At 48.3% G+C, this 23,726-nt stretch overlaps 1 protein-coding gene across 1 annotated transcript in view; it reads right to left on the reverse strand.

The window, feature by feature from the left end:
- The window catches only part of LOC139279602 (potassium voltage-gated channel subfamily KQT member 4-like), a 624,511-nt gene extending 601,783 nt beyond the window's left edge, over window positions 1-22,728 (reverse strand). Inside the window, exon 1 of the mRNA XM_070898720.1 lies at window positions 22,373-22,728. Coding sequence (XP_070754821.1) covers window positions 22,373-22,728 — 356 coding nt within the window. The remainder of the gene's footprint in view (window positions 1-22,372) is intronic.
- Between the last annotated feature and the right edge of the window lie 998 nt (window positions 22,729-23,726).

The following is a 23,726-nucleotide window of genomic DNA, read 5'->3' on the forward strand; positions in this document are numbered from 1 at the left end:
GAGACCATGAGGGTAATCTTTGTGTGGAGGCAGAAGATGTTGGTAGGGTTCTTAACGAATACTTTGCGTGTGTTTTCACAAAGGAAAGAGGTAATGCAGATACTGCTATTGAGGAGGAGTGTGATATTCTGGATGAAGTAAATATAAAGAGAGAGGAAGTATTAAGGGGTTACACAGCTTTGAAAGTAGATAAGTCCCCAGGCCCAGTCCCCTTTGCTGTTGAGCAAAGTAAGAGAGGAAATAGCAGAGGCCTTGACCATTATTTTCCAGTCCTCTTTGGATCTGGGCATGGTGCCGGAGGATTGGAGGGCTGCTAATGTAGCACACTTGTTTAAGAAGGGAGAAAGCGATAGGCCAAGTAATTACAGGCCTGTCAGCCGAACCTTAATGGTGGGAAAATTATTGGAAAAAATCCTGACAGGATAAATCTACATTTGGAAAGGCAAGGATTAATTAGGGACAGTCAGCACGGATTTGTTAAGGGAAGATCGTGTTTGACTAACCTGATTAAATTTTTGAGGAGGTAACCAAGAGGGTCGATGAGGGTAGTGCGTACGATGTAATATATATGGACTTTAGCAAGGCTTTTGATAAGGTCCCACATGGTAGACTGGTCATGAAGGTTAAAGTCCATGGGATCCAGGGCAAAGTGGCAAGTTGGAGCCAAAATTGGCTTGGAGATAGGAAGCAAAGGGTAATGATTGATGGATGTTTTTGTGACCTGAAGGATGTTTCCAGTGGGGTTCCGCGGGGCTCAGTACTGGGTCCCTTGCTTTTTGTGGTAAATATCAACAATTTAGATTTGAATATAGAGAATATGATTAAGAAGTTTGCAGACAACACTAAAATTGGCTGTGTGGTTGATAATGAAGAGGAAAGTCAGGGCTGCAGGAGGATATCAATCTACTGGTCAGGTGGGCAGAGCAGTGGCAAATGGAATTTAATTCAGAGAAGTGTGAGGTAATGCACTTTGGAAGGGCTAATAGGGAAAGGGTATACACATTAAGCAGTAGGCCACTTAATAGTGTAGATGAACAAAGGAACCTTGGAGTGCTTGTTCACAGATCCCGGAAAGTAGCAGGCCAGGTGGATGAGGTGGTTAAGAAGGCATATGGAATGCTTGCTTTATTGGCCAAGGCATAGAATATAAGAGCAGGGAGATTATGCTTAAATTGTATAATACTTTGGTTAGGCCACAGCTGGACTACTGCGTGCAGTTCTGGTCACCGTATTATAGGAAGGACATGATTGCACTAGAGAGGGTGCAGAGGAGATTTACTAGGATGCTGCCTGGAATGGAAAATCTTAGTCATGAGGACAGATTGGATAGGCTGGGTTTTTTCTCATTGGAACAGAGGAGGTTGAGAGGAGACCTCATTCAGATGTACAAAATATTGAGGGGCCTCAACATAGTGGATAGTAAGGGTCTATTTCCATTGGTGGAGGTGTCTATTACGAGGAAAAATAGTTTTAAGGTGGTTGATGGAAGGTTTAGCAAGGATTTGAGGGGGGCTTCTTTTCGCAGAGGGTTGTGGGGATCTGGAACTCGCTGCCTGGAAGAGTGGTGGATGCAGAAACCCTCACCACTTTTAAGAGATGGTTGGATGGGCATTTAAAGTGCCGTAACCTGCAGGGTTACGGATCTAGAGCTGGTAATTGGGATTAGACCAGATAACCTCTTGTTGGCCGACACAGTATTAATGGGAAGTACTGCAGGGAATCAAATATAGCCAGGGTGATCTCCTGAACTAGTTTCAATTGCCTGAATGGGTCAGAGAGGAATTTTCCCAGATTTTTTTCTCCACAAATTGGCTTGGATTTTTATCTGTTTTTTGCCTCTCCCAGGAGATCACATGGCTCCGGTTGGGGTGGAGTGTAGAATGTTTCAGTATAAGGAGTGCCGCAGTTGTGTGAGGCGGACTGGTTGGGCTGAGTGCTCTTTGTTTGTCCTTCATTGTTCATAGGTTTATATGTAACCTTCAGGGCTGCTGACCAAGGGCCGTGCGGCTTTTTGTCGGCCGGCGCGGACACGATGGGACGAAATGGCCTCCTTCGGCGCTGTAAATTTCTAATGTTTCTATGTTTTTAGATCTGATAATGTGTAATGAGATGGGATTCATTAATGATCTCATAGTAAAGGATCCTCTAGCAATCACAGCATATTAGAATTTCAAATTCAGTGTGAGGGTGAGAAACTTGAGTCTCAAACTAGTGTCTTAAACTTAAATAAAGACAATTACAAAGGTATGAAGGCAGAGTTGGCTAAAGGGGACTGGGATAATAGATTAAATGGCACAGTGGGTGGCTCTGCTGCACAGGAGGGCAGGAAAAAGAGTGGGAGAGCTATAGTGATAGGGGATTCGATTGTAAGGGGAATAGATAGACGTTTCTGCGGCCGCAATCGAGACTTCAGGATGGTATGTTACCTCCCTAGTGCAAGGGTCAAGGATGTCTCGGAGCGGGTGCAGGACATTCTGAAAAGGGAGGGTGAACAGCCAGTTGTCGTGGTGCATATAGGTACCAACGATATAGGTAAAAAAACGGGATGAGACCCTACAAGATGAATTTAGGGAGCTAGGAGCTAACTTAAAAAGTAGGACCTCAAAAGTAGTAATCTCAGGATTGCTACCAGTGCCACGTGCTAGTCAGAGTAGGAATCGTAGGAAAGCTCAGATGAATACGTGGCTTGAGAAATGGTGCAGAAGGGAGGGATTCAAATTTCTGGGACATTGGAACCGGTTCTGGGGGAGGTGGGACCAGTACAAACTGGACGGTCTGCACCTGGGCAGGACCGGAACCAATGTCCTAGGGGGAGTGTTTGCTAGTGCTGTTGGGGAGGAGTTAAACTAATATGGCAGGGGGATGGGAACCTATGCAGGGAGACAAAGGGAAATAAAATTGGAGGCAGAAGTAAAAGATAGAAAGGAGAATAGTAAAAGTGGAGGGCAGAGAAACCCAAGGCAAAATACAAAAAGGGCCACATTACAGCAAAATTCTAATGGGGCAAAGTGTGTTAAAAAGACAAGCCTGAAGGCTCTGTGCCTCAATGCGAGGAGTATTCGGATGAATTAACTGCGCAGACAGCAGTTAATGGATCTGATGTAATTGGCATCACGGAGACATGGCTCCAGGGTGACCAAGGCTGGGAACTCAACATCCAGGGGTATTCAACATTTAGGAAGGATAGACAGAAAGGAAAAGGAGGCGGGGTGGCGTTGCTGGTTAAAGAGGAAATTAATGCAATAGTAAGGAGGGACATTAGCCTGGATGATGTGGAATCGGTATGGGCGGAGCTGCGGAATACCAAAGGGCAGAAAATGCTAGTGGGAGTTGTGTACAGACCACCGAATAGTAGTAGTGAGTTTGGGGACAGCATCAAACAAGAAATAAGGGATGTGTGCAATAAAGGTACATCAGTTATCATGGGCGACTTTAATCTACATATTGATTTGGCTAACGAAACTGGTAGCAATGGGGTGGAGGAGGATTGCCTGGAGAGTATTAGCGATAGTTTTCTAGACCAATATGTCGCGGAACCAACTAGAGAGCTGGCCATCCTAGATTGGGTGATGTGTAATGAGAAGGGACTAATTAGCAATCGTGTTGTGCGAGATCCCTTGGGGAAGAGTGAACATAATATGGTAGAATTCTTTATTAAGATGGCGGGTGACACAGTTAATTCGGAAACTAGGGTCCTGAACTTAAGGAAAGGTAACTTCGACAGTATGAGGCATGAATTGGCTAGAATAGACTGGCAAATGATACTTAAAGGGTTGATGGTGGATAAGCACTGGCAAGCATTTAAAGATCACATGGGTGAACTTCAGCAATTGTACATTCCTGTCTGGAGTAAAAATAAAACGGGGAAGGTGGCTCAACCATGGCTAACAAGGGAAATTAAGAATAGTGTTAAAACCAAGGAAGAGGCAAATAAATTGGCTAGAAAAAGCAACAAACCTGAGGACTGGGAGAAATTTATAATTCAACAGAGGAGGACAAAGGTTTTAATTAAGAGGGGGAAAATAGAGTACGAGAGGAAGCTTGCAGGAAACATAAAAACTGACTGCAAAAACTTCTATAAATATGTGAAGAGAAAAAGATTAGTGAAGACAAAAGTCCCTTGCAGTCGGATTCAGGTGAATTTATAATGGGGAACAAAGAAATGGCAGACCAATTGAACAAATACTTCGGATCTGTCTTCACGAGGGAAGACACAAATAACTTTCCGAATGTACTAAGGGAAAGTGGGTCTAGTGAGAAGGAGGAACTGAAGGATATCCATATTAGATGGTAAATTGTGTTCGGGAATTGATGGGATTGAAAGCTGATAAATCCCCGGGGCATGATAGTCTGCATTCCAGAGCAATTAAGGAAGTGACCTAGAAATAGTGGATGCATCGGTAAGCATTTTCCAACAGTCTATCGACTCTGGATCAGTTCCTATGGACTGGAGGGTAGCTAATGTAACACCACTTTTTTTAAAAAGGAGGGAGAGAGAAAACGGGTAATTATAGACTGGGTTCGCCTGTTATCAGTCGTGGGGAAAATGTTGGAATCAATCATTACGGATGAAATAGCAGTGCATTTGGAAAGCAGTCAGCATGGATTTATGAAAGGGAAATCATGATTGACGAATCTTCTGGATTTTTTTTGAGGATGCAACTAGCAGAGTGGACAAGGGAGAACCAGTGGATGTGGTGTATTTGGACTTTCAAAAGGCTTTTGACAAGGTCCCGCAAAGAGATTGGTGTGCAAAGTCATAGCGCATGGTATTGTGGGTAATGTACTGACGTGGATAGAGAATTGGTTGGCAGACAGGAAGCAGAGAGTTGGGATGAACGGGTCCTTTTCAGAATGGCAGGCAGTGACTAGTGGAGTGCCGCAGGGCTCAGTGCTGGGACCCCAGCTCTTTACAATATACATGAACGATTTAGATGAAGGAATTGAGTGTAATATCTCCAAGTTTGCAGAGGACACTAAACTGGGTGGCGGTGTGAGCTGTGAGAAGGACGCTAAGAGGCTGCAGGGTGACTTGGACAGATTAGATGAGTGGGCAAATGCATTGCAGATGCAGTATAATGTGGATAAATGTGAGGTTATCCATTTTGGGGGCAAAAACACGAAGACAGAATATTATCTGAATGACGGCAGATTCGGAAAAGGGGTGGTGCAACGAGACCTGGGTGTCATGGTACATCAGTCACTGAAAGTTGGCATGCAGGTACAGCAGGCGGTGAAGAAGGCAATTGGATTTCATAGCTAGGGAATTTGAGTATAGGAGCAGGGAAGTCTTACTGCAGTTGTACAGGGCCTTAGTGAGGCCTCACCTGGAATATTGTGTTCAGTTTTGGTCTCCTAATCTGAGAAAGGACGTTCTTGCTATTGAGGGAGTGCAGCGAAGGTTCACCAGACTGATTCCAGGGATGGCTGGATTGTCATATGAGGAGAGACTGGATCAACTGGGCCTTTATTCGCTGGAGTTTAGAAGGATGAGAGGGGATCTCATAGAAACGTATAAGATTCTGATGGAACTGGACAGGTTAGATGCGGGAAGAATGTTCCCGATGTTGGGGAAGTCCGGAACCAGGGGACATAGTCTTAGGATAAGGGGTAGGCCATTTAGGACTGAAATGAGAAACTTCTTCACTCAGAGAGTTGTTAACCTGTGGAATTCCCTGCCACAGAGAGTTGTTGATGCCAGTTCGTTGGATATATTCAAGGGGAAGTTAGATATGGTCCTTACGGCTAAGGAGATCAAGGGGTATGGAGAGAAAGCAGGAAAGGGGTACTGAAGGAATGATCAGCCATGATCTTATTGAATGACGGCGCAGGCTCGAAGGGCTGAATGGCCTACTCCTGCATCTATTTTTCTATGTTTCTATTTTTCTATGTAAGGTGTAAGAAACGCAGTGGCAGACATTTAAGCAGATATTTCATAACTCTCAGCAAAGATATATTCCAGTGAGAAAGAAAGATTTTAAGAGAAGGATAAACCATCTGTGGCTAACTAAGGAAGTTAAGGATGGTATCAAATTGAAAGAAAAGGCATAGAATGTTGAGAAGCAGGGTAGGCCAGAGGATTGGGACATTTTCAGAAATCAGCAAAGGATGACTAAAAAAAAATAAAGAGGGAGAAGAGAGATTATGGGAGTAAACTAGCATGAAATATAAAAACAGAAGAGCGTCTACAGGTATATAAAAAGCAAAAGAGTAGCTAAAGTAAACGTTGGTCCCTTAGAAGATGAGGCTGGGGAATTAATCATGGGAATAGGGAAATGGTAGAGACTTTGAACAAATATTTTGTATCGGTCTTCATGGTATAAGACACTAAAAGCATCCCAATAATAATAGATAATCAAGAGGCTATTGGGAGGGGGGAACTTAAAACAATCACTAACACTAGAGAAAAAGTACCAGGTAAACTAATGGGACTAAAAGCGGAGAAGTCCTCTGGACCTGATGGCTTGCATCCTAGCGTCTTAAAAGACGTGGCTGCAGAGATAGTGGATGCATTGGTTGTAATCAACCAAAATTCCCTGGATACTGGCGAAGTCCCAGCAGATTGGAAAACTGCAAATGTAATGCCTCTATTCATTGAGATATACAGCAGGAAACTATAGACCAGTTAGCCTAACATCTGTCTTTGAGGATGTAACAAGTAGGGTGGATAAAGGGAAATTAGTAGATGTAGTGTATTTGATAAGGTGCCATATAAAAGGTTTCTGCACAAGATAAAAGTTCACGGGTTGGGGGTAATATATTAGCATGGATAGAGGATTGGCTAATGAACAGAAAACAAAGTCAGCATAAATGGGTCATTTTTAGGTTGGCAAATTGTAACTAGCAGAGTGCCATAGGGATCAATGCTGGGGCTTCAACTATTTACATTCTATGACTTGGATGAAGGGACGGAGTGTAATGTAGCCAAGTTTGATGAGATAGGAGAGAAGGCAAGTTGTGAGGAGCACACAAAGAGTCTTCAAAGTGATATAGACAGGCTAAGTGAATGGGCAAAACTTTGACAGATGGAGTATAATGTGGGAAAATGTGAGGTTATCCACTTTGGTAGGAAGAATAAAAAAAGCAAATTATTATTTAAATGGAGAGACTACAAAGTGCTGCAATAGAGGGACCTGGGGGTCCTTGTGCATGAAACACAAAACGTTAGTATGTACGTACAGCAAGTGATCAGGAAGGCAAATGGAATGTTGGCCTTTATTGCAAGGGGGATAGTTGCCCTGCCTTTCCCTCTAGTAGGAATGTACATCAACTCTACCTGAACTATTTCCTCTTTAAAGGCAGCCCATTGTTCCATTACAGTTTTGCCTTTCAATCTTTGATTCCGGTTTACCCGGGCCAGATCTGTTCTCATCCTGTTGAAACAACTGGCCTTCCCCCAGTTAAACATTTTTACTCCAGATTGCTCCCTGTCCTTTTCCATAGCTAATCTAAACCTTATGATACTATGATCACTGTTCCCTAAATGTTCACCTACTGACACTTACTCCACTTGACCTACCTCATTCCCCAGAACCAGATCCAGTAATGCCTTCTCCCTCATCGGCATTTCGACAGGAATTGGCAATTATAATCCCCTCGAATTTGCCACGCCTACTGGCTTTCGCACAGCATCTCTGTAAGCATCAGCTTGGCTCAGTTGATAAGACACTTACATCTTGAGTGAGAAGGTGGTGGGTCTATAACTTGAGCACCTGAAGCAAAGCTGACAACAATGCTGAGGGACTGCTGCGTAGTCAGCATCCTCTGGTGGCTCAGGTGATGAAAGATCCCAGGGTTCTGCTTGAAAAGGAGCAGGTTATGGCCAAGGTTCCTTCCTCAACCAACACCACAGATTAACTGGGCGCTCACTGTCTCAGTTAATGCATGAGAGATGTGATAAGGTGCTATATAAGCACAACTCTTTTTGAATGACATATGAAGAAAGATTGGATCGACTAGGCTTATATTCACTGGAATTTAGACGAATGAGAGGGGATCTCATAGAAACATATAAAATTCTGATGGAATTGGACAGGTTAGATGCAGGAAGAATGTTCCCGATGTCGGGGAAGTCCAGAACCAGGGGACATAGTCAAAGGATATGGGGTAAGCCTTATAGGACCGAGATGAGGAGAAACTTCTTCACTCAGAGAATTGTGAACCTGTGGAACTCTACCACAGAAAGTTGTTGAGGCCAATTCGTTAGATATATTCAAAAGGGAGTTAGATGTGGCCCTTACGGCTAAAGGGATCAGGGGATATGGAAAGAAAGCAGGAATGGGGTAGTGAAGTTGCATGATCAGCCATGATCATATTGAATGGTGGTGCAGGCTCGAAGGACTGAATGGCCTACTCCTGCACTTACTTTCTATGTTTCTATGTTAATCCCTCAGTCATGTATCACTCCAGGGGCTCATCCGCTTATAGCTTAAATCTATTTACTCTCGCTGCTTCAATGTCCTTCCCTGGGAACTTGTTTCACGACTCAATTACCAGCTGGGTGAAAAATCTGCCGGATTTCCTTAACTGGCTAATTTACAACTTGTGTGTCCAGGTATGTGAAACCATCACCATAAACCAGTACCCAGTCTGTACCAACACAACAGGTTTAAATTCTTGTCACCCATCGATTTCAAGTTGCACTCTTCAGTTTTTGATTGAACAATCTCGCAATGTAGGTGTCAGCCGTGATTCAGTGGGTAGTGTGCACGCCTGTGAGTTGCCAGGTTGTGGGTTCAAGGCCCACTCAAAAGACATGATACAAAGCCTAAGCTGACACTGCAGTGCCGTCTTTCAGATGAGATGTTAAAGGTGGATATAAAAGATCCCACGACACTATTTGAAGAAGATCTGGGAAGTTATCCCAGGTGTCCTGGCCAATATTGATCTTAAACCAACATCACTAAAACAGATTATTTGGTCATTATCTCATTGCTGTTGGTGGGAGCTTGCTGTGCACAATTTGGTTGCTATGTTACCTATTTTATAACAAAGATGGCATTCAAACACTAATTCATTTCCTGTAAAATGCTTTGGGACATTCTCAGGTGGTGAAAGGCACTATATAAATGCAAGATCTTTCTTTAATTTTTAAATGCAGAGCATGCACAAAGTGAGGGAGAGTATGGTAGAGGTTCCTTATAATCGGCGGCAAAGATCAGATCAGATCAGAAGCCCCGATTGTCTTTCTGGCCACCCCCCTCCCACCATTTGCCTGATGTTTATTAACATACAAAACACAAAGTGCATCGGTGTACACGGGGCACAGAGCGCAGAACGTTCAGCAACCAGCCAAAGGCGGGAAGCAGAACAAGTATGCTGCTATTGTGCGACCAACCGTTACACTATACTGCAGAAAGGCACAGTGAGACACGCACTCAACACTACTCCCTCTCTGTGGGACACTCCTACTGTGATTGGTCAGCTCTTTGGGGGCAGCACATTCGTCTAAAAGCCATTTTTGGTTCATCAATGAGCTCCCTGTACACTGTCCCATCAAACACTCCCACGGCAGGTACAGCACGGGGGTTAGATACAGAGTAAAGCTCCCTCTACACTGTCCCATCAAACATTCCCAGGGCAGGTACAGCACAGGGTTCGATACAGAATAAAGCTCGCTCTACACTGTCCCATCAAACACAAGCAATTGCAGCTACTTCTAAACTGCTGAGTTCAATTGGAATGCAATTCTAACGGCTTGTAGATTGCCTGCTCCAGGCCACTCTTGGTGAATCGGATAATTCACGTGTTTTATAAGGAAGTGATTCCACCTAGCACACATTGTACTCTGCTGCTGAACTGCCCCTTGAAGGTCACACAGAGTAATTGGAGTGGCTCAGGACCAGCAGCCTTTAATGTATGTTTGGTCAGGGGACTGTGCTGATTGCAATGTGCTAGTCATTTTCAGGCTGCAAATCAGAAGCAGTCAGCATTATAAGATTATCAACAGAGAATGCTGGAAATACTCAGGGAGTCAGGCAGCATCTATGCAGAGAGAAACAGAGTTAACGTTTCAGGTTGATGACCCTTCGTCAGTTGACCGGCCTGAAACATTAACTCTCTTTCTCTCTCCACAGATGCTGCCTGACCTCCTGAGTATTTCCAACATTTTCTGTTTAGATTCCGTTTGCCCAGGATCTGTGATATTTGGCCTTTGTGTTATCAGATTGTTGCTTATCTGGAGTGTGCAATAGTTAGCATGCGATGCCTGCAGTGTGTTGGGGTAGAGATTCTGCTTGGGGCCAATTAGCAATCCTGGTACTAATTGCATTCAACAGCTAGTTTACCGAGATGAAGTTATGGTTCGCGTTGCTGGTCAAACTCGCATAATCGCAAACCTAACTCATCCATGGACCAGCGCAATCTTGCACAGTTTTAGAGTATCATTTTCTTGCATTAAATAAATATTCCTTGATATATTGAAGAGCGGTGATATGATGCGGGTTTATTAATCCAGTGGAAAATGGGGTCATCATAAAAAATAAGCATTTTGATCAGTGTCTCATCCACAACCCGAGTAACCTGATTTTAAACTATGAAATGATTTTAAAAACTATACTGAACCATTTACTAGTTATATTGGTGTATAGCAGTCAGCTTCTTAGTAATTTAAATATTTTTGAATATTTTAAAGCTTTTAAAACATGCCCATTAGTGAGTGTCCTTGCACCTAAAAACAATGGCCTGAGAATTGCAGTCGGAGGCTTCCTGCGGGCGGACACCTCTGACCAAAGACATCCCAAACGTACCTGGTGGTCCCGGCGGAAGGTATGCTTACGGGCCGAGGCCCAGGTGCACAGCCCAGCATGTGGACTCACACATCCCAGGAGCGTATGTGTATCCGAGGATCATGTGGGCCTGAACCACCAATCAACATCGAGTATTCTCATTGATAATCACGGGAGCTCCATTTGTTCGAGCTCCCATTACTATCAATGAGAATACCCCCCAAAAACACTGAAACACAACACAATAAATAAAAAAAGCCACCTCACAGATTTAAAATTAATTGAAATTGAATGTAATTCAATGTTTTAGGAAAAAAATTATTTTTTTGAAAATGTTTTAAAAATGTTTTAATAGTGTTAAAAATAAACTTACCTTAATGGACAGGGTTTTTAATATAAAAATTATTGATAAAATTACATTTTTCTACGTTTTAAAAAACTTATGCTGGTGGTAAAAGTAGGCTATGGGGGGGGGTGGGGGGGGCACGACAATGTTTAGAGCCTCCTCAAAGGCTGCAAACTGGTGCAATTAGCAAAAACTCACCACGGTGATGAATTCGATCCGGGGCGGGGCCAGTTTGTGGGCGGGGTCACCTTCAACACGATGTTTATAAACTAGCAAAAAAGATCGCAGAAACTCGATTTGTGCTGAAAGTAACTTGTGCTTGAAATTCTTTGATCTTTTGAGTTGCTTTGGGCAGTTTTGGGCAAATTGGAGCAGAAACTGGAGCCCAACTATATTTTTACTCTAGTACTAATAGACCTCCCATGGTGTTGCTCAGGCTGGGCTGATAGGCTGAAGGACTACACCAGCTAATGTCTGACACATTATCCTGCTGCCCAACTCATGTCAAAGTGTTGTTGAACAAACACATTCTCACATCAATCAGAGTTTAATTGATTGGCGAGAGAACGCTAATTGTTCTTTAGGCTAAAAGTCAGATGCAATGACTGGCTTTCTGCCTCCTCTTACCGTGTCGATTTTTTTTTCCAAAAATATACTTTATTCATGTAAAATGTTCCACAATACATTGGAAAATAGTTCAGCACCTTGCGTTCAGCAATTCCACACAATTTGTTTGGATGCTGACAGCAGTTCCATACAATGCACTAGCGTGCATTTCATTTCAAGGTACAGTTTAATACAAACCATAAATAACGTTACCTGTGGTACTGTGCAAATAAGGGTATTACATGGAGCAGATGGGAACAGGTTTACATTACATTCCAGGATACATTTCAATACCGATCACCAATCACATTACATGTAGCACTAGGCAGATGAAAGCAGTACACGGAACGGATGAGAATACATTTACATTTCTTTAGAAGTTACTAAACAGTAAGACTTACATTATACATGGCACAACACAGGTGTTTTTCAGTACATGGTGCTCTATGTATACAAGCAGATTAACAAGTACAGCCTGAGGTGGGTCTGATTCCATCCCCTGGGTTTACCGTGGCGGAAGGGCCTTAAACTGTGGCTCTTCCCCATCGTGCCTTCGCGGCAACTGCACCAACCTTTAGTGCATCCCTCAGCATGGGGTCCTGGACCTTGGATTGCACCAGTCTGCAACACTTGGCCGTGGACATCTCCTTGCTCTGGAAGACCAGCAAGTTTCGGGAAGACCAAAGTGCATCTTTCACCGAGTTGATGGCTCTTCAGCAGCAAATGATGTCTGTCTCGGTGTGCGTCCCTGGAAACAGTCCGCAGAGCACAGAGTCCTGTGTTACGGAGCTGCTTGGGATAAACCTCAACAGCAACCACTGCATCTCCTTCCAGACCTGCCTTGCAAAGAGGCAATCCCGAAGGAGATGGATGACAGCCTCGTCCGCACCACAGCCGACTTTTACCGTGTGGATACTCAGATTGTTTTGAGTCCAAGACCAGAGAAATTCTGGCTCCAGTGTAGAGGGATTCTCATTAGAACATAACAATATAAGAACATAAGAATTAGGAACAGGAGTAGGCCATCTAGCCCCTCGAGCCTGCTCCGCCAGTCAGCAAGATCATGGCTGATCTGGCCGTGGACTCAGCTCCACTTACCCGCCCGCTCCCCGTAACCCTTAATTCCCTTATTGGTTAAAAATCTATCTATCTGTGATTTGAATACATTCAATGAGCTAGCCTCAACTGCTTCCTCGGGCAGAGAATTCCACAGATACACAACCCTCTGGGAGAAGAAATTCCTTCTCAACTCGGTTTTAAATTGGCTCCCCCGTATTTTGAGGCTGTGCCCCCTAGTTCTAGTCTCCCCGACCAGTGGAAACAACCTCTCTGCCTCTATCTTGTCTATCCCTTTCATTATTTTAAATGTTTCTATAAGATCACCTCTCATCCTTCTGAACTCCAATGAGTAAAGACCCAGTCTACTCAATCAATTATCATAAGGTAACCCCCTCATCTCCGGAATCAGCCTAATGAATCACCTCTGTACCCTCTCCAAAGCTAGTATATCCTTCCTTAAGTAAGGTGACCAAAACTGCACGTAGTACTCCAGGTGCGGCCTCACCAATACCCTATACAGTTGCAGCAGGACCTCCCTGCTTTTGTACTCCATCCCTCTCGCAATGAAGGCCAACATTCCATTCGCCTTCCTGATTACCTGCTGCACCTGCAAACTAACTTTTTGGAATTCATGCACAAAGACCCCCAGGTCCCTCTGCACCGCAGCGCATTGCAATTTCCCCCCATTCAAATAATATTCCCTTTTACTGTTAGTGGGGAGATTCTCCAGATGGTCCAAAGGAGCACCTTTCTTTGAACAAATGGTGGATGAAATCAATATAGAAACCAATCAGCGATGGAAAATCTGCCTGGATTTAATTTGGGCCGCAATGAAACCTGCACCATGAATTGCACAGGATGCGGGCCAGACAGGAAATAAATGCACACGTTTCTTAAACTACCACACAGAGGGAGAGCTGCACCTATTGCAATCCTCCAGCCAAGTGTCCTGAAGGTGGGAGGGCACAGCCTACTCTCCGTCTTGTGGCAGGAAGAGAAATAGAGAGAGACAGAGAGAGAGAGAAAACAAGAGAATGGGATAGAACGAGAGGGATGGAGAAAGACAAAGAGAATGAGAGACAGAGTCAGCAAGAGAAACAGGAGAGAGAATGAGAGAGAAAGATGGAGAGACAGATAAACTTGAAGAGAGAGAGAGACAGAGTGAGACAGTGAGAGATACCAAGAGACATGGAGAGAGAGAAAGAGGGACAGACAGAGATATTGAGAGATAGACCGAAAGAGACAAAGAGAGAGAGTGTGGAAGAGACAGAGACAGAGCAAGAGAGAATGAGAGAGAGAAAGTGAGAGAGAGAGACACAGAGAGAGAGAGAGTGAGAGAGAATGAGAGAGAGAGAGGGAGTGAGAGACACAGAGAGAGCGAAAGCGAAAGTATATCCCACATGAGCATCTAGGGTACCCCATGACCTTTAACCTACACCAGGAGGTGTTATTCCCTCTGACCCCTACCTGTGCTGGGAGTCTTGGCCTGTGCTCAGTGTCTCTCTGTATGTGAAGGTGAAGAATTTGTATGTGAATCGTCAGTATAGTAGCAATATATGCTCAGAGTTTGAGGACCCACAGCACTGGGGGTGTTCAGCCCCATCTCAGTACACAATCAGCGGGGAAAACCCTTCGGAATAACACTGAATGAGTTTCCGCCATGTAGGTGAGCTTGCTTCTGTGATACTCCCCCTCCCCCAGTCTGTGCACATTGAATTGTTTTCTAAAAATGGGGCTTTAATTGCTTTATATAAAAATGATGACAGAGCAGGAACATTATGCATTCTTGTTTACTAGGGGAGAAATTGAATGGTCAATTATCAGCCCCCTGAGCTATGATACATCGATAGAACGTATATGGATTTGCTGGTTCTGCTTATACAGGGGCTAATCCCAGAACACACAGAGATAGTAGACGCAGGTCAACCTAACGAGTTCCCTCACCCTTACCCCTCAGTCTTGTGGTCTCCATAGGGTCAGATACAGTAAAAGTCAATCACAGCATTTCTATATATAGTTTGCACCGATAATTACAGCCACACTTTTGCAAGTAGTACAATATGTTGAAGGTGATCAGATATTGACTGTGCCTCCCACAACCCCGCCCACCCTGCTCTCCCTACTCTCCCTGCCATTCACAACGGCAGTGTGCATTTATCTCTTTTCTCCCTTCTTCAGCTCATGCAAAACTTGGCAGCCCATGTCCTAACTCGCACTGTCCCATTCACCCATCACCCCTGTGCTCGCTGACCGACATTGGCTTAATTTTAAAATTCTCATCGTTGTTTACAAATCCCTCGCCCCTCCCTATCTCTGTAATCCCCTCCAACCTCACAACCCCCCGAGATGTCTCCTCCTCTGGCAGATCCCCGATTTCATCGCTTCACCATCGGTGGCCGTGCCTTCAGCTGCCAAGGCCCCAAGCTCTGGAACTCCCTGCCTAAACCTCTCCACCTTTACCTCTCTCTCCGTTAAGATGTTCCTGAAGCCTATCTCTTTGACCAAGCTTTTGGCCACCTGCCCTAATATTTCTTTATGTGGTTCGGTGTCAAATTTTGTTTGATAACGCTCCTGTGAAGTGCCTTTAATTTTACTGCATTAAAGGCGCTATATAAATGCAAGTTGTTCTTCTTCTTCTCCCAGTTTTCCTGACTCAGTCTGTGTGAAGGTGCTGGTTGTTGCTGGGATTCGTGCCCAACAGGCACTGAGTCCCTCCAGCCCCTCCACCCAGTGATCAGTCTTCCTGAGTCAAGCTGGACAGTGAGCTGGCTATCCGACAGCAGAGGGGCAGTTCATCCCAGTGATGTCCACAACAGTCACACCCTGCGGCAGGAGTCACTGATCAGAAGCAGGGGCCTTGGCTGATTTGATTTTCCCCCTCACCCCGGCAATATACCCCAGCTGTCAGCTTACATAGCACCAGCCAGGGCTAGGATCAATCGTGGCCCTTTCCTGGCTCACTGGACATTGGGCCTTACCTTCGCTGTAAGCCTGTGCCCAGGATTGTGCCAAGCTCAGTCTAACCAGGCACCAGGGAGGGCCCAGGAGTGGTTGAGGACACTTCAGCTTTCTCGCGTATGGCAGAGGAACCCATTTACTCGAGGTTACCAACCCTCCAGAGTTGTCCTGGAGTCTCCAGGAACTAAAGATTTATTCCCTGAACCCCGGACCCCAGACCCCAGACCCCAGACACTGGACCCCAGACCCTGGACGCCAGACCCCAGACCCCGGACCCCAGACCCCAGACTCCAGACCCTGGACCCCGGACCCCGGACCCCAGACCCTGAACCCCGGACCCCAAACACCGGACCCAGACCCTGGAACCCAGAACCCAGACCCCGGACCCCAGACCCCAGACCCTGGACCCCGGACCCCAGACACCAGACCCCAGACCCCGGACACCAGACCCCGGAGCCTGGACCCCAGACCCTGGAACCCGGACCCTGGAACCCGGACCCTGGACCCTGGAGCCAGAGCCTGGAGCCCAGACCCCGGACCCTGGACCCCGGACACTGGAGGCAGAGCCTGGAGCCCGGACCCCGGACCCCGAACCCCGGACCCTGGATCCTGGAGCCTGGAGCCCGGACCCTGGACCCTGGACCCCAGACCTTGGACCCTGGACCCTGGATCCCAGACCCTGGACCCCGGACCCCAGAACCCGGACCCCAGAACCCAGACCCTGGACCCCGGACCCCAGACACCAGACCCCAGACCCCGGATCCCGGATCCCGGATCCCGGACCCTGGACCCTGGACACTGGACCCCGGACCCTGGACCCTGGAGCCTGGAGCCCGAACCCTGGAGCCCGGACCCTGGACCCTGGAACCCGGACCCTGGACCCCGGACTCTGGACCCCGACCCCAGACCCCAGACCCCGGACCGCAGACCCTGGACCCCGGACCCCAGACACCAGATCCCAGACCCCGTACCCCGGACCCTGGACCCTGGACCCTGGACCCTGGAACCTGGACCCCGGACCCTGGACGCCGGACCCCAGACCCCAGACCCCGGACCCTGGACCCCGGACCCTGGACCCCGGACCCCGGACCCTGGACCCCGGACCCTGGAGCCTGGACCCCGGACCCTGGAGCCCGGACCCTGGACCCCGGACCCCAGACCTCGGACCCCGGACCCTGGACCCTGGAGCCTGGACACTGGACCCTGGACCCCAGACCCTGGAGCCTGGACCCTGAACCCTGGATCCTGGATCCTGGACCCTGGACCCTGGACCCTGGAGTCTGGACCCTGGACCCCGGACCCCAGACCCTGGAGCCTGGAACCCGGGCCCTGGACCCCAGACCCCAGACACCAGACCCCAGACCCCGGAACCCGGACCCTGGACCCTGGACACTGGACCCCGGAACCCGGACCCCGGACCCTGGAGCCTGGAGCCCCGACCCTGGAGCCCGGACCCTGGACCCTGGAACCCGGACCCTAGACCCCGGACCCGGCCCCAGACCCCAGACCCCGGACCGCAGACCCTGGACCCCAGACACCAGATCCCAGACCCCGGACCCCGGACCCTGGACCCTGGAACCTGGACTCCGGAACCTGGACCCCGGACCCCAGACCCCGGACCCTGGACCCCGGACCCCGGACCCCGGACCCTGGACCCCGGACCCTGGAGCCTGGACCCCCGACCCTGGAGCCCAGACCCTGGACCCCGGACTCCGGACCTCGGACCCCGGACCTTGGAGCCTGGACACTGGACCCCGGACCCCAGACCCTGGTGCCTGGACCCTGAACCCTGGATCCTGGATCCTGGACCCTGGACCCTGGAGCCTGGACCCTGGACCCCAGACCCCAAACCCCGGACCCTGGACCCCAGACCCTGGACCCTGGACCCCGGACCCCAGACCCCGGACCCCAGACCCCGGACCCCAGATCCTGGACCCTGGACCCCAGACCCCAGACCCCGGACCCTGGACCCCGGACCCCAGACCCTGGACCCCGGACCCCAGATCCTGGACCCTGGATCCCAGACCCCGGACCCTGGACCCCGGACCCCAGACCCCGGAGCCTGGAGCCCAGAGCCTGGACCCCGGACCCCGGACCCCAGAGCCTGGACACGGCTACAAGCAACATCCAGGAGAACAATCATTGGGACATTAGAAACAATGGTGGGATTTTTCTTTTTCTTTGAAAACTTTTGATTATTAATGATAAAAATATTGGGGTTGGAAAAAAATTTTGTTTGATCGAGCGGGCGGTTGGAGAAGGGAAGTCATGTGAGGAAATGGACTGGAATGTGTCCAACCAGCGTGTCAGCCCTATATAGTACCTGCCCACGAATGTCACCTGCTGGGCAGGTACTATATAGGGCTCCCCCTCCCCCAGGCCCCTCGATGTCTGCCACTCTGTGAGACCATGTCACAGCTCATGTTGGTCTGTCTAGCACCCTGCAGTAGGCCCTGCCTCCCCTCCCCTCTGTGTTGATGCAATCTGTGCCCTGTCTGTCCCCAGCACACTGCACAGGAGAGGTTTATCACTGTCCCCGTGATGAATGCTCACCAGGCTACCATAGTCCCTATTGGACTGGAACCAGCTTCTGGCTGATAACTGACTGCTTACCAAAAATAACCAGAAACGCTGAACTTATTTTTCTGCTTCTCCACCCCAACACGGATTTCCATTTCATTACTGAGCCTGACACAGGAATTTACAAACCTCCGCTGATATCCATTTTTGGAGACAGTGCAGCCTCCTGCTCTTACGCCACGTTTATTTTACATTGCTGCGAACCCTGATTTGAGCAGCAGCACTGTGAGATAAAGGAGCTGGTGCCATTGCCTCCACTGACACAGACCATCTTGAGAGACCACCAGAGACACACAGCACCAGAACATGTGTCGGCCACCGCGCAGTCACACAGCACCAGCCACAACTCTACTGATCTTCAGCCAATTGTCACAAACACAGCTTTTAAATGATAACCCACTCCACAATACACACACACCGAGACACGCTGCTGCCTCCGATTGATGCAGTTCAAGACCATCACGATGATTAGGTCACAGTCATTCACTGGGACTCTGGAAATCTCCATTGTACAACTCAGGAACACTCAGACAAGAAGCAGCAACAACAATTCATCTGAAATCATTGCACGTTGAAGATTTGACACGGGATAGCGCAATTTGCTAAACGCCACGTCGGTGAGCGTTGATCAGTCTCCGAACATTTAGCGCAGAAATAAATCCCTTAGGGTATTAGGATTTTAAGGAACAGTAAAAGGCGATTTGCCCCAACAGATCTGTCCCTTAGAGAATGTGTAACCCCCTCCCTCTACAAACCCACCTTCCCACCACATCCTTTCTCTAAAACACATCTCATTTGCTCAAACCCTTTGATCATGCCTGCCCCGCGTCCACCCTGAGCGAGCGGGGTCAACAGCCCTTCCTGCCACCGGGATCAGCTTGGCCGCAGTTGTGTGTTGAGTGAGATGTTTCACACCAGCACAGTATAACCACTGCCCACCCAGCCACTCGAGTAAGGTCAGGGACTGCAAGACCGGAGACAGTCTGAAAACTGACCAGCGATTTTATTCAAGTGTTTTGTTTTGGCATAAATCCTACTCCCACTAGTGTTTTCTGTCCCTTGTTATTCCCTATCTCCACCCACACTGATTCCACTTCCTGATCTTCCGAGTCGAGATCCTTTCTCTCCACTGTCCTTATGCCATCCTTTATTATCAGGGCTAACTCCCCCACCCCCCACTCCCTTCACCATTCTCCCTGTCATTTCGAAATGTCACGTACCCCGGAACATTTAGTTCCCAAACTTGATCATCTTGCAACTACATCTCTGTAACGGCTATTAGATCATACCCATTTATTTCTATTTGTGCAGTGAATGCATCTATCTTGTTATGAATGCTGCGTGCATTCAGATAAAGAGCTTTTCATTTTGTCATTTTCCCTGACTCTGACTCTATTTGTTGGTGCACTCTGTCTCTTCCTGTCACACTCTGGTTCATTACCCCTATCGCTCCCCTGCACTATCGCCTTCTCCGTTCTCTTTGACTTTCTAAATTTCCCTTCACCTGAACCCCCCCCCCCCCCCCCCCGCCACACACACACACACTATTTAGTTTAGAGCCCAATCTACAGCCCTAGTTATTCAATTCGCCAGGACACTGGTTCAAGTGAAGCCCATCCCGATGGAACAGCTTCCTCTTACCCCAGTACTGACGCCAGTGCCCCATGAATCGAAACCCATTTCTCCCACACCAGTCTTTGAGCCACGCTTTCCTCTCTCTGATCTGATTGACCCTATGCCAATTTGCTCATGGCTCAGGTAGTCATCCAGAGATTATTACCTTTGTGGTTCTGCTTTTTAATTTGGCCCCTAGCTGCTCATACTCTCTCAGTGGAACCTCTTTCTTTGTCCTACCTATGTTGTTGGTACCCACGTGGACCACGACAACTGGATCTTACCCCTCCCACTCCAAGTTCCTCTCCAGCCCTGAGGAGATGTCCTTAACCCTGGCACCGGGCGGCAACACATCCTTCGGGGCTCACGTTCTCGGCTGCAGAGAACAAAATCTATCCCCCTACCTATACTGTCCCCTTCCACCACAACGTTTCTTTTTACTCCCCCCACTTGAATGGCCCCCTGTACCACGGTGCTGTGGTCAGTTTGCTCATCCTCCCTGCAGTCCCTGCTCTCGGCCACACGGGGAGTAAGAGCCTCGAACCTGTTGGACAAAAGCAAGGGCCGAGGCTCCTCCATCACTCCATCCTGAGTCCCCATACCTTCCTCACTCGTAGTCACACCCTCCTGTCCCTGGCCACGGACCAAATCTGAAGTATTTAACCTAAGGTGTGTGAGGCCTCCTGGAACACAGTGTGCAGCTAATTAATTTTCTCTTTCAGTTCATTAGGTTTTCTCAGTGAGATGTGATCCCTCAGTTCCCTCCAGCATTGCTGAGGCAGCACACCAGAGGAAACCCAGACTGCGTGTTAGTACATTGTTGACTGTGCGTCAGTAAACTGTTTGGGGAGTGAGTTTCTGTGGGAATCAGGGGAGGGGAGCTTCACTGGGATATTCCCGCATCATGCTCTGTTTATTGGAGGGGGAGCGCTGGGTTCTTTCCACCAATGGAGCTACACAGCAAGGTTCATCCTGCACGCACGCAGCTCAGCGTGGGATGGCCCAGGGGACAATACACCAACTGATGGGATTTAAATCCCACACGCGACTTTAATGCTTCGCGCACACTTCTGAAACAGTCGCAGTTTGTGTACTGGTGTTTCTTTAAGACACACACAACTCGCCGAACGTGTCTCTCACACATAAGTTACTGATTAACTTTGGAACTCTTGTGAAGGGGAACGTTTTAAGACAGTGGCATGTCCGGAGTGAAGCCTCTTTTATTGCCCGTTAAATGCAGACAGACTGCAGACCACTCCCGGGCACAGACACCGGGTGCAACAGATTTGGAGAAGGGCTCCGGATCAAAGCATTGCCGCACAGCCAGGGCTGTCACACTGTCACTATCACACACACGGTCACTGTCACACACACAGTCACACTGTCACTGTCACACTCACTGTCACACTGTCACTGTCACACACACAGTCGCACTGACACTGTCACACTGTCACTGACACACACACTGTCACACACACAGTCACACTGTCACTGTCACACTGACACTGTCACACACACAGTCACACTGTCACTGTCACACTGACACTGTCACACACACAGTCGCACTGACACTGTCACACTGTCACTGACACACACACTGTCACACACACAGTCACACTGTCACTGTCACACTGACACTGTCACACACACAGTCGCACTGACACTGTCACACTGTCACTGACACACACTGTCACACTGACACTGTCACCGACACACACACTATCACACTGACACTGTCACACACACAGTCACACTGTCACTGACACTGTCACATAGTCACACGCACAATTACAGCGCGGTGCGGAATTACAGGTTCCAAGTGAAGGCAGAAACAATCTTTAAGTTTGAAATAAATATGTGCAATTATTCCGTTGTACCTGACAAAGTACCGGCGCAATATATAAACATTGGTACTTTTACACACTTTGATAACACCGGCACAGTTTCCAAACTCTATGCACACTCATAATGCACCGTCAAACTATACAGGCATTGCATTTATTTACACTTTAAAAATAAAACACCCTCACAATATAGACACATTGGACTTAGACATACTTTTGAAAACACCAGCAGAGTTTATAATAGAATAATATATTTAAAATGCACCATCAAAATAAATCAGGATTGCATTTAAATATACTTTAAAATAAAAACAGCAGCTGGGTTTATAAACTATAAATATACATATTACATTCTGTAACTATTTAAAAGCACCATTACAATATAGAAGCCATGTATTGAAGTATACTTTAAAACAGCAGTTGATAACCAAACATTGCCAATATATAAACTCTTGGAATTCACCTGCAAATTAAATAAGCAATGTATTGAAGTAATGTTAACAGCAGAGCCGGGTTTGTGCAGGTTGCAGTGTGTGGGCGATCCGCTGTGGTGGGCCCGCTGGCCCTGGCGCAGGGCACGGCCGATATTGGGGATAGGAGCGCTGGCGGCGCAGAGTGAGAGGGTGCTCGGTACTCACATGAAGGCGTGGTAAATGAAAGCCCATCCGCGGGGTCTCTCCAGCACGTTGTACAGACAGTTCTGCAGCTTGCGGTAGCGGGCGTTCCTCTTGTTGCTGTGTTTGAGGGGCAGCGGTCTCCCGAGAAGCCCGATCCGGGCACTGTGTGTACTGTCCCCGGGCAGTCCGGCCAGCCCCAGCCGCTCTCCGTCCCCGGGGTTCCCCGCCAGCCGCAGCCGGCTGCCCTGGTGCCTGTCTGCCAGGCTGCCTGCCATCCCGTCCCGGCTGGACGAGCCGCTCTCCACCGCCGTCAGCCCCACGAACTCCACCCGCTTCTCCTCAGCCACTCCGCCGTTATCCGCGTGGCTCCGGGGCATGGCGCCCGGCCCGGGGGGTGCAGGGGACGGAGCGGGCACCCAGTCCTGTGGCAGCCGCCCGGGGAGCACTGCAGCCCGGCTGCACCATGCGCCACTAGCCGCCTCAGCCACCGGGCACAGAGGTCCGGGGCGATTGGAAAGTGAGGAGGGGAAAGTTGGAGGAGCCGAGAGCTCAGGCAGAGTCACAGCCCAGCCTGGCGGGCAGCACTGCTAGTTTGGGCTGTTGAAGTGTAAAGCCCAGGGAGGGAAAGGGCTGTGTTGTTAGGGGGTCCCAGTGGTCTCTGCACTTGCTGTGCGCGCTCTCTCTCTCTCTCTCTCTCTCTGTTTGTCTCTCTCTCTGTTTATCTCTCTCTCTCTCTGTCTCTCTCTCTCTCTCTCTGTTTATCTCTCTCTCTGTCTCTCTCTCTTTGTTTCTCTCTCTCTGTCTGTCTCTCTCTCTCTCTGTTTATCTCTCTCTCTGTCTCTCTCTCTCTCACTCTCTCTGTTTATCTCTCTCTCTCTCTCTCTCTCTGTTTATCTCTCTCTCTCTGTCTGTCTCTCTCTCTCTCTCTCTCTGTTTATCTCTCTCTCTCTCTCTCTCTGTCTCTCTCTGCCTTATTCAGCTACAAATCTCAGCACTCTCCGGCACACACAAGCAGCAGTCTCTTCCCACTCGCCTTTTCACTCGAAAAAATACAACTCCAGCATGACTTAACTTCTCTCACACACTCACACGCGCGGGTTACTCTCTCACTCCACCTGCCATTTACAGGCTGACGTCTCCACCTCCAGGACACCCAACACTTGGCTATAACTGCGCCCCCTGCCTCATTGACAGAACCCGCTGCTGTGTGGCGAGCGCCGCTTGTAACTCTGGCAGCCTCGCTCCTCCTCCCCAGCAGACCACACGTGGCTCCATTCAAGCTGCAGACCTGACAGCTCCTTCAGCAACACAGCTGCCTGCTCCCTGTCCACGGCCAGCCACACACCCAGCAAACACAGCTCGCCCCGGGAGTGAG

The sequence above is a fragment of the Pristiophorus japonicus genome, chromosome 14 (assembly GCF_044704955.1).
Source record: "Pristiophorus japonicus isolate sPriJap1 chromosome 14, sPriJap1.hap1, whole genome shotgun sequence".
NCBI classification, from domain to species: Eukaryota; Metazoa; Chordata; class Chondrichthyes; family Pristiophoridae; genus Pristiophorus; species Pristiophorus japonicus.